Raw genomic sequence first — 12,624 nt, forward strand, 5'->3', positions numbered from 1 at the left:
TCCTCTCTGTAAAAAATCAATAAAAATATATTAAAAAAAAAATTGAATGCCATTGTGTGTTTTGAAATTTTTTTTGTATTACCAAGGTCAGTTTCAATGTTATTTTTATGACACAAGCTAGGCCTCCTGAGATGGTACTATGTACACAAACAAAATAAATACTATTTATATTGCAGAATTCAGCTTAGTAAAAAGTTCATTCTCTGTAGTCCCACAGACCTACCTTTTTTACTGTCACCTCCGACATAGTAACACTTTATTTCAAGTCTCAAATTTATTTAAACTGATCAAATAAATGTATTAAGTAATGAACATCTGGGTACTATTAAGTTCTTGAAACTAACAGGTCATTTAGACATCTAAAAAGTGACAAACTTAACAGTTTTTTGGATGATTTAGTAGACATTCATCTATAGTGCTATATTTAAGAACCAAAAGGTTTGACAAAAGTGACTATGTAAACTTATACTTGTGTTAAAGCCTCTATTTCTGAACTTGTACTTACATGTTTACATAATTTCCACAAATGTATCCTGTAACCCTTGAGGCCCATGCTCGATAATGTAGAGGACAGTGTTGATGTCGCTAGGTAATTTAACAGCATGCATATTGAATAAAAATCCCAACGCATCCTGTATGTTTATTACTCTGACATAGGGAGATATAAGATAAATAATATCCAAGTGTAGAAAAGAAAATAATTTAAGTATTTGAAAAATGGACCTATAAATAGTTTTTGCTTAGTATATATTGAGTAATAAGAAAAAAAAACTTGCATAAATTTGGATAAGTCAGTATGGAACCTGATGTAGAAAAGTTTGTAATTAATCTAAAATCTATAATTTAATGTGTATAAGAATCAGGCCTGGTCACCACATGCTAAACACACTTTTTGTCATCAACCAAACTGAGGTGTGCTGCTCTTGGGATAGATGGTCTCTCAGAATCCCAAACATGAGATAGACAACTTAAAACTAACTTTCCAGAAACCTTGCAGTCTCTTAAATCATTGCTTTTAGTATTCCAAGAGGCGGCAATGAGATCCTGATATTTTTGACTGATGGAGCAGCTGTTACTCCATGCATGTCATTGGAGGTTGTGCTGGAGCACATGCCCACATGCTCTCCATCTCCCAGCTCTGGCCAATCTCTGACATCTGGTCTTATATTTCTTGGAACTCATGCAAAAACATTTTAAGCTAGATGACATTTAAAAATATATTTTATCCTTCCATACTTACAGTTTTAATACCCAGCATCTGGAAAGCAACCTCTTTGTCAAACTTTGAGTTCACTGGAGATAACTAAGAATTTAAAAGCTATTACTGCCATTAGCCAAGTTAAACACACACACACACACACACACACACACACACACACACACACCACACAAAGCAATGCTATGGAGATGATAATTCTACTATGCTAATATTTACCTTGTATCCTTCTTTCAAGGGACTCAAATGACAAGGGATTTCTTTAATATGCGCTAATCCCGTTAAGTACAAAATAGCCTTTTCATTAAATATGAAAGAAAACATGCACAAAGAAGTTCAGTTTCAAACAGTGGTTTGTCAGAAGATGGAAGTAACATTCAGTCTGCCACTTGCTCTTTGCTCTTCCATCTATTTTTATTTAATTGTATTTTCAAACAATGTCTTCTACCTTATCATTATTAGAATGCAAAATATCTCTCTCACATTTTTCCTTTGGAAATAAAATGAAATTGGTACTTACTCATAGTCCTATCTTTGTGCCAAGCACTGTGAAAGAACTTGATATCACAAATACTAATTTTGAATCATATGAAACACATTTAAAAGAATGCTTTGCAAAGGTCAATGAACTTATTTTCTGATTTGAATTAGAAAAATATGTAACATACTTTGTCTTTAAAAGAGCAATGTTATAATCTGCTTGGGGAAGAAAAATAAATCAAATTTTAAGTTCCTCATTTATGGAAATAAATCAATTAAATTCTTCATTTATGGAAATATATCTAATTGTGAGCTTTATGGTCAATCTTCACTAAGTAGGAAACTCATTCTAATTTAATGAATATCTAATTTATTTAGCCTTAGCAGTTAACTAAAATAAAATTTTTGTAGTTTATAAAACAACCAAATAAATACACAAACAGAAACAAAAGAATGTTTTTTCTAAAATATAGCCTTAAATCTAATGGAATCTATGTTTTGTAGTTTTCCAAGTACAGGTATTTTACCTCCTTGGTTAAGTTTATTCCTAACTATCTTAATTTTTTTTTGTTTTTGCAGGGATAAATGGGATTTTATTTTCAGTTTCTCTGAGAGCTCATTATTGGTGTATAAAAATGCCATCAACTTCTGGGTGTTAATTTTGTATCTTGCTACATTGCTGAATTCATTTAGTAAATACAGTAGCTTTTTGGTGGAGTCTTTAGGGTTTTCTATGTACCATGTCATATCATCTGTAAATAGTGAATTTTACTTCCTCCTTTACAATCTGGATGCCTTTTTTCTTCTCATCTGATCACTGTGACTATAACTTCCAGTATTATGCAGTCGCTATGGAAAACAAACAGTATGGAGTTTCATCAAAATATTAAAAATGAAGCTGCCATTTGACCCAGTGATCCCATTCCCAGGAATATGTCCTAAGAATCTGAAAACACCAATCAGTAATAATATATGCACCCCTATATTCTTAGCTATTTCTTGAAACAACTCAAGGGCCCATCAGTAGATGAGTGGATAAAAGTACACTTACACAATGGAATACTATACAGCACGGAGGGACCTGGAGAGTATTATGCTAAGCAACATAAGCCAGTCAGAGAAAGATAATATCACATGCTCTCACTCACAAGTGGAAGCTAATGAACAAAATAAACTGATGAACAAAATAGATCCAGAGACATAGAAGCATGGAATAGACTGATGAATTTCAGAGGGAAGGTGGGGATGGTAGTGGTGATGATGGTGATGGGGGTTAAGAGATTAACCCAAGAACTTATATGCATATATGCATAACCCATACACACAGACAATAGTGCAAATAATGCAGTAAAAGCCTGGGAGGGGTGTATGGAGTGGAAGGGGACAATAGGGGGAACAAGAGGAACATCTGTAATACTTTCAACAATAAAGATAAATTTAAAAAAGAAGAAAAATGACAAAAATAAAATAAGTTTAATGGAATCTGCCTGATAATTAAGACACACAAAAATCGTTAACAATCTTTATTTCTATAGCTATAGCAAAAAAGAAATTTAGAGACACAATGTGCTAGTATCAGGGTGTGCCCTGAAATTTCTTTTCTAAAATAAATCCCTGATTAACGTTTCTTATTTTTATTTTGGGGGTCGTTGGTTCCCTCTCTCACTCCATTTGCCTCTTTCTAACGTCTATTTCCTAGGGCCATTCTAACTCAGTGAGAATGAGGGAACATCAAGTTCCCATCCCTCTTGGCAATATTCTTTCCTGCTCGGGCCCATTGTGGTAATATTGCCAATTACCTTCCCCACCAAAAGTGGTCCACTACCTAATTGTTGCCCAGCAGAGTCTGCAGTTATTGCTATAGCATTTCAACATTGAGAGGCTGCTGTTGAAAACCGGAGGCTGTGTACTGAATTTCATGGTGATGGCCTAGCCCCTGACACCTGAGTCTTTCTAAGCACCATCCAGGGAGACTTTAGAGGAGCCATTCTTCCCTTATAGTTCCACATTGGGCCTACGTTGGTTGACAATCTAAATGTCTAACACAAAACACCACTTCCTTCCCTTGTGTGCCAGTTGCCTTTGAACTCAATTTGAACAGCTCTCACAGTTTTCTTTGGAATGAATTTTCATCAGGGGTTTCCTTTCCTCCAAATACATATATATATATATTTCTCCTCAGAAGGTCAGCCCTGTTGGAGTTCTAAAGATGCTTAAATCCTAGGGTAAATGTGGCTGAAATTTAAACTAGAAATCCCTGCTCTATTAACCCATCAATGCCTTTGATAAAAATGGCTATTCAAATAGTTATACAATGCAGATGCTAATACAAGGATGTTAATGGAATATATATTTATCAATTACAGTTAAGGAAATGACTGGATAATGAACAACATAAACTGATGAACAAAAACAGATCCAGAGACAGAGAAGCATAGATCAGACCATCAAACCTCAGAGGGAAGGCAGGGGAGGGTGGGGGTAAGGGGGAGATCAACCAAAGGATTTATATGCAAGCATATAGGCCTAACCAATGGGCACAGACAACAGGGGGATGAGGGCATGAGTGGGGGGGGGGGGTGGAGGGTAATGTGGGGTTAAGGACACATATGTAATAATTTAATCAATAAAAAAAAGGAAATGACTGGACTCACACATAGAATACTTCCCAGGCATCTCTATGTGCACCCTTTGCCATGCACTAGGAGTACATCAAAGCACAGTTTGGACAAGTAGCATACATATTTTGCTGTTAGTTTGGGCTAGTCTTAAAACACATGAAAACTTGCTATAGCTTCTGATTATTCAAGACATTCTCTTTTTTTTCTTACATCAAAAGTCTACTATAACCTATACACTTGGAATAAAGTAGGTTCCCAGTATGTGTTAAATAAATAAATGAAACAGATTACTATGAGAAAAAATGTCCAATTTGACTTTTTTGTTGTTGTTGTTAAATCAAGAATTTTCTTTTGTATCACTGGCTTCTGTTTCCTACCGCTTTCAGCTTAGGTAATTCCACCTCATGTGATTTTCCCCAGGCAGGACACACACACACAATGCCCTTTCATATTTATATAGTCCCATTACCCCAGGATGGTCTTTAACTAGTTAAATCAACTGAACCTCTTCCAAAGTTTCCTTTAGGATGGCCACAAAAAGTAAACCCTTATCTATTTCCCTTACCATTCTATTGAACCAGGGTTTTCTTAAACATCAGTTTTTATGATAAATAAAAAAATAAAATAAACATTTTTATTTAATTACTTAAAATTATACTTACCTACTTAAAAATCACATTTGCCTTTTCAAAGTCACTATTTAATTTTCAAAACACAGTATTTCAACTGTATCTTAATCTGCAATATCAGAAATTGTTTTTTTCTAAGAAAAACACATTTTTAGTTTTAAATAACTTTCAGACTTTAAATTATTTAATGTCACTAATTCATCTAATGAAATGTTCCTTTAGCATATTTCACTCCAACTAAATGCTATAGTTATACAAATCAGCTACCAAATTTGAAACAAAATAGATTCTCTATTTTTCAAAGTCCCAAGTTATTTAAAATAGCTACTATAGTGCATTAGAAACAGATATAAAAAAACAGGTGTATATAATATTGTTCAGGGAAGAATATTGTTACTGGATATCAAATATGGATAGATTATTATATAAAATATTATTGATAATCAAAATAAATCTAAAAGTGTTGAAGCTATGGTTTCAAAATGTATAGAAAAACATTGAAGATATAGAAAAACATATAAAAATCTAAATTCATAATAAAATAACTAAGTGAAAGTATAAGCTTATATAGAAAAATCCACGGTATGAGAGAAAAAATAAACACAATATATTGATATTTGTAAAAAATTATTTAATATTCTTTTATTAGATGTAAAAACAAAGTTAATTTGGAAGAATATTTCTTTGCTAACATTGTATTTATATTAAAAATTAACTTTTTGGTTTGTAATTTCATCCTTTTTATTTTAAATATTCTAGAACCAAATTCAATATTAAGGTAAACTTTATAAAAACATAGCATCACACATAGTCTACATAAAAAGTTATTCTACTTTACATCCCTTATCCATAGGCACATTAAGAACGACAGATATTCACAAAAGACAAATATCTGTGGAATAAAAGTTGAATAACTAGATAATCCTGAGAAAAAAGTTAAAGTTAATGCAGAGTTCAGTCTTTTTCCTGCTTATCTAGATCACACTGGATGCCATCTTGATTAAACAAGGTATTTGCTTCCACAGGTGAGAATAGCAACACATAGCATACTGTAACACAGCACATCCGAACTGAGGTTAACCTGATCTTTATGATAGAGAGATATCAATGTGCTCAGGATACAGGCACTTAAACTATTCTGAAGCTACCTGCCAAGAACTACTTTGAAATCACAGAAAATTTTCTCGAGTTTCTGCTTACAGAAATTAATGTAGGATGTAGAGAGTAAAAATGACCTTACCAAATTTTATATGAAAATACTCTTACATGACATTATCTTTCTGCCAATATTCATTTGGGAGCAAAATGAATTACATTGCTTGACACAAATATATCCATGGAGTTTGGAGTGCCTATAAATTATTGCAAGTACTGTGTGCTTGCTCAGTTTTAACCTTGAGGAGTTTCTCGGCCACAGAAACTTTGGAAAGTTACTCTGCACAGATTCTGACACGTAGATATTTCTGAAGGAAAAAAATAGAGAAGGAAAAAAACAAAGGGGAAAAAAAAAGTCAGAGAATAAATCTGCTGTGCAAAAGTCTAAGCTGCCCGCCACGAGTGGATGAAATGAAGCATCCTGTGCTCACAGTGTCACTAGGGAGAGGAGGAACTCAGACACTGTGTAAAAACTGCTTCCAGAAGCGATGGCAGCGGCTGCACAGAAAGGCAACCAGCTCTTGCTTGTAATTCAACATGATCTAGTCTTTTTGAGATTTCAGCTTTAAAATTACCTTGCTCGAAATTTTCAGGATTTGCCATTTCAGAGCGGCCTAAAGACAATTAGCAAACTACCCCCTTATCTCTGAAACATGCCCCATCTAATAGTAACTTAGAATGGGTCAGATATTAAAGTCAATCTGGTTTGGTTAACTGTGGGCCCAGAATTACAGAAGTCAATTTTTCTAAGAGCAAATTTACAAATCTCTTTTACTCTCTGCTAACGTTTTTAAATATCTGAAGAGCATACAACTTCTAGTTGACTCTAAAAATTAACCCACTAACAATTAGAAACAGCTTTAATGCAGCTGAATTCCTCTTCTGATTAAAAGGAAATGCATATTTCAGTTTTGTTTTAATTCATTTTTTATAAATATACTTGGCTGTCTTTTTTGTGAAAATGGCTCTTCCGCCTCAAAGTTTTATTTTTATGCTATTAATTTATGACAAAATGTGCAAAACTTTCTATTACATTTACTTTACCAAAATAATAAAATCCTATGTTGTAGTACTTGGGAATTCCTTAAGTTATAATGAGAGATTTAAAATCCGCTTTTGTGAATGATGTTAAACTGAATATTATATTCTGAATTTGTGTTTATAAAATGCTATTGCTGTAGTGTTACTGTTATAGTTTTGCAATTTGTAAAGAGAACAAAAGACAGGAACTCCTTTCAAAGGAGTTTCCTCAAGCAGAGAGGAATAAGAAGCCAGTAGGGTATGGTGTAGTATAGTATTAAAAATATAAGCTTTTGTGTTTAAACCCGTTCTACCAATTAAGAGCTGTGTAACTCTTGGCAAATTATGTAACTTCTTTGAGGCTTAGTTTTCTTATTTGCAAAAAGAAGGTATTTCCCAGGGTTCCTCAACCTGCTTCTATACTAGACAAAGAAGCCCATTAGGGTAGGAAGCTAGGCAGGGAATGGAACTCAGGGTTAAATACATGATCTAGTTGTATGCTGTATTACTTTTTCTGTGGGGCATATACCACTGGTGGGTAGCACAATAATATTTAAACTTTATAGATCAGCCTAATTCTGACACATAGATATTTCTGAAGGAAAAAAATAGAGAAGGAAAACAACCAAAGGAAAAAAAAAAGTCAGAAAATAAATCTGCTGTGCAAGTCTAAGCTGCCCGCCATGATATATACAACTAGATCATGTATTTAACTAACCCTGAGTTCCATTCCCTGCCTAGCTTCCTACCCTAATGGGCTTCTTTCTCTAGTACAGAAGCAGGTTGAGGCTCACCAATGGTTCCTCTTCCCTTCCTCTCATTGTCACAAGTCAACTGGAAAGGGATCAAAATGACTACCCAGAAATTAAAACTGGCCTGCTGGGTTACATTCATACGTCAATCTCAATTTAATTCCTTAATCTCAACTACTATGACTATTTTTAGCCCCATGTGCCCTGTTGTTTGGTGGCATTCAACTAAATCCTTTTTGATTGATTGCTCTCGAGTCAGGAAATATAAACATTTTTCTCATTTAATCCCTAATAGTTTGGGTGAGGCAGAAGTTGAACATATTTTGGAGATAATGTGATAAGACAGTATGTTATAAACACTTTAGTACCATTACTTATTAATGATGTGACTTATCTCTTTGTACTGCAATGTCTCAATTATCACCTTAGTCATCAACTATAAATAAAGAGGGTAATGCTAACCCACAAAATGTTGTTGTGGTGACTTTAGGTTCAGGCTCAAGACCTGGTCTAAGTAAGCACTCAGTAAATGTTTTCTTTTCCTGACTGTCATTACTTCTCCCATTGTATTTCTTATCATGGTTTGAAAATACTGAGGAAAGTTATTTAAATGGCATAGATATTTTAATGCCATTATTTTCATTATCTCATAACATATATTAATATTTGTCTGAATCTTGAATTTTTAAAACAATAAAATATTGCCCTATCCAGCCGCATCCCCTGAGAGGAGCTAACGGTTACATCTTCCTTACTCTTGTGGATGCTGCCTTGAGAGTTTGACACAGGAAATCTTAACACCTTCAAGCAGGTCCAAAGGTCATGAAAGAACAGACCAGGTACCACATTCCATATTCATCACAGCATTCCTATGAAAACACTGCCAAGTCACTGGTGTTTGGCACAGCGTAAAAAAAGGGCAAAGACTTCTGCAAGCAAGATACTTAAGTACTGTCATCCTCTTAAGATAAAAATTTATGTAGAAATTTATGTTTCTAAAAGTTTATTTTAAAGTATATAAAGGGGAGGGGCACATCAGGCTTTTCAATTCCTGCTGCCTTGCTCTTCGTTTGAAAGAAGAAATGACTATAAAAGCTCAGCAGCTGATGGATAAGTGAAGTCCAGGCTCCCTGGAAAGGGTGGGAAGAAGCACTTCCTGGAAGGAAGACACATTCCTAAGATGTACTTGTACTACATGAGGCTGAAACTTTGCAAACACCCTCAGGCAACATAAAAAAATATGCTGATCTATAAAGTTTAAATATTATTGTGCTACCCACCAGTGGTATATGCCCCACAGAAAAAGTAATACAACATTAATAAAATATAACAAGTTATCCTGTAAAATTTAAAGGCAATTAAAACAGAAAAAGCTTTGTCTTATTTTCTCATAATCTGAAGTTATGAAAACCCCACAAAGACGTGGGCCACTGAGAGTATTAGGATCCTTTTATAAAAGGAATGACTTTTCAATAAATGGTTAAAACCCATGCACCATCTCTCTACTAAAGCTTCTAGTTAAGACTTAAGAAGATCTTCATTCTGAAGAAAACAATTACATTTTTTTTACCATTACCATTTAAAAATTACGTGTTTATAGAGACATTCCATTGGTGGCATAATTAAGCACAACTAACTTCATCATAAACAATAACTTTACTGTACACAGTATGTTGGTAAAAATATACATCATACCCCAAATCCTGCCTCACAGAAATCTATTAGCATTTACAAAAACTGTCCACAATGTTCTTTGGACAAATAATCATAGCCACATTCATTTTGTATTTTAATATCTACTTGCAATTACAATACTTCATTTATTTTTGTTTATGAAGTTTCCAAACTTCTGCATGAATCCTCGAAACTTGTTTTCATTTGGCTGATATGTGTGGTAAACATTAGTGTTGTAAGCAAGCCTTGGACTGGCCCGACCATAGCTATTGCCCACAGCTGTGGATTTTATTTCTGGGCGGTGTATACTGCTATTTGACATGCTGCTTGTTGGCTGAATAGAATTCTCAATCTTACAAAATGGCTCAAAACGACTGTAAATGCGCCGGTCAGTTGACTGAGTTCTCAGAAGCTCACTGGGCTGTGATCTTACAGGAGGAGCTGGTTTTCTTACAGGAGCAACAACTCTATTAATCTCCTTCGAATCTCGGTATTGGATCTGTTCTGTGTTAAATCTTGGGGCAGAGGCATCCCCTGGCCTCTCTAAGAACTTGTTTTCAACTGGACTTGGAGAAGGCATTATTTCATTACTTTCATCGGGTGGAGAATTTCTCCCCTGAGAGGAGCTCACTGTTATATCCTCCTTACTCTTGTGGATGCTGCCTTGAGAGTTTGATGAAGAACCACGCTTTCTTCTAGGAGACTCAACTTTTGGTTCTGACTTTTTGGGGTTTTGATTCTCTTCAGCCTCAGAAGCCAAAGTGTCAGAACTACTACACATTCTATAAAAGGGAGATGCTTTATTTTTGGATAAATTTTCTTTCTTTTCTGGGCTAAGGCTAAGTAACGACCTTAACTTCTGAGATCCCTTTTTCAAAAAGCTTGGGGAACCCTTAACTTCTTTCTTTGAAGTGAGGTCTTTGTTAGATTCCTCTTTATTCACCTCAAGCAAAGCAGCGATGGAAATGGACTTGGTAGCTGCGCCACTCGGAGGGTCCCCCTGGATCACCTCCTCCTCCTCCTCTTCCACACTGTTGGTCACATTGTGCATGCTTTTAGAACTTTTCAGCAAATCCTCTTTGGGTTTTACAGGCTGTCTAATTCGATTCCTGGTAAGTGTACTATAAACATAATGCTTATTGTTTCCATGGTCTAAATTGACTTTTGAGTGGTCAAAGAATGGGAAACTTCGCCTTTTAAGCAGATTCTCGTTTTGTTGTTGATTCTTTAGGTTTTCTGTCTGCTTATTTACACACAAGTTTGTATATAAATAGTTGCTTGACTCTGGATGGCCATCTGTAGTTTGGTTTAAGACTGCTGAGTGGTTTTCGGGAGTCTGCAAGGTGTGCATTTTTGGCGACTCTGCCTGCAATGGTAGCTTGGGGATGGATTCTGGCAAGGGTTCATCTGTCAACTGCTCTACACTTGTAGGGGTATCTGGGACCTCCTGGGGTGTTTCACTTCCCTGGGAACCAATGATAGTTGAATTTGAAGAGCCAGTTGTACAACTATTAACTTCTTGCTGCTCAGGTAAAGTTGGTTTAAACACTAAAGAGGGGCGAAGCCGCGGATGTGTATACAGGGCACTGGCTTTCAAGTTCTCAGAGCTGCCATAGTTCTCAAACCGGTCACCAAGCGCAGATCCATTAGAATCAGGTGCAGCTTCTGAATGATCATTTAAGTAGGATTCGATCCTCCAGTTACGCAGGAATGACTTTGTGGTATTTTCAAGGGTTGGCATTCGTTGTTGCAAAAAGCGAACATGATTATCTGTCCCATTAAAAGACCTCCGCACATTTGAATTCCTCTCTGCAAGATGCGTTGTTTTCCTCTGGGCAAGCCAATTGCCAAAACTCTGGGCAGGGGTGACCTGGTGGCTCGCATAGCCTCCCCGGGACGAGGATGCCACACTCAGACTATCTGAAGGCTTTTTCCAGTTACCAGGAGGGTTGATGGTTCGATTCACGGTCCTGTTCAGCAACAGGTATGACGCTGTTTCTGGCTGTTCCCCGGCATAACTGTGCCTCTTCCAATTTTCATTCTGACTGGGCTGATACTGACGGATTGCATTTGGACCATTAAAGTTGGGAACAAAATGAGGTTTGTATCCAGGATTCCTCATGCTATATTTGTCATGTTCATTCCGAGCGTATATCCCTCTGTTTTTGAAGTAACTAGCATCTAGGTTATGGATTTGGTCTTGTCTAGCAAGAAAGTTTCTTTGGCTGGAAACAGAGGCCAAGGACGAGAGTGAGCGCTGGTAAGTGCCGTTCTCCCACAGAGCTTTGCTGTGCTTCACCCTGGCTGATTCTTCCTGGGCGAACTGACTGGGGACACAGGACCTGGCATAGAGTGTCCTGAATTCTTCATCAAAGGACTCAACCAGTTGTCCTGTGATGACCTGAACCATGCTGAGGTGAGCTTTTTCAAATGACCACATGTAGCTGGAAAAAAAAAAAAATCAAAATTAGAACATTTTACATTGACTGAGTTAAAAGATTAATGACAATATATATATATAGCTCTTCTAAGAAACATGTGTGGTTTAATGCCAACAAAAGAGTATTTTTTGTTTGTTTTCCTTGACTACCATAATTTAGAACATCTCCAATCATTACATGCTTGTAATACACAAGCCGCCCCACTCTCATATTCATATTTTAAGTAATAAATCAACTCAAGTTCTGGGTTTGAATCCACCCACAATGCTTTATACTGTTTACAAGAAGTCCAAAGAAAAGTCTGCAATGAATTTTGGATCTCTGCCTGCTAAGATTTTTATAGAATAAAAAAATGATATTATATTTCATAGATAGCATCCGGGCAAGGTCAAGGCAAGCTAGTGCCACAGGAAAAGTTGAGAGAACTGGTTTCTGCTGATCTCTCTAGTCCCATGAGCTGGAGCCTCAGTCTACTCTTATCCAAAATGAGGACAAGAACAGCATAATCGCTACAATTCTTTATACTTTGAACATGTTATAATGCCCGATGGGCCTATGCAAATAGGATGTGGGGGGTTGTAAACTGAGAGAGGGTTTGTGGGTAGTAGCCTCAGTTATTAGACAGTGCACTTAGTG

General features: G+C 35.9%; 1 protein-coding gene across 3 annotated transcripts in view; it reads right to left on the bottom strand.

The window, feature by feature from the left end:
• Positions 1-5,556: 5,556 nt before the first annotated feature.
• FAM83B (family with sequence similarity 83 member B) overlaps positions 5,557-12,624 on the bottom strand; it is an 80,008-nt gene continuing 72,940 nt past the window's right edge. For all 3 annotated transcript variants that reach the window (XM_059701353.1, XM_059701352.1, XM_059701355.1), the window contains exon 5: positions 5,557-11,991. In XM_059701353.1, coding sequence (XP_059557336.1) covers positions 9,690-11,991 — 2,302 coding nt within the window. In that variant the 3' untranslated portion in view covers positions 5,557-9,689. The remainder of the gene's footprint in view (positions 11,992-12,624) is intronic.

Source organism: Myotis daubentonii, chromosome 6 (genome assembly GCF_963259705.1).
Source record: "Myotis daubentonii chromosome 6, mMyoDau2.1, whole genome shotgun sequence".
Classification (NCBI taxonomy): Eukaryota; Metazoa; Chordata; class Mammalia; order Chiroptera; family Vespertilionidae; genus Myotis; species Myotis daubentonii.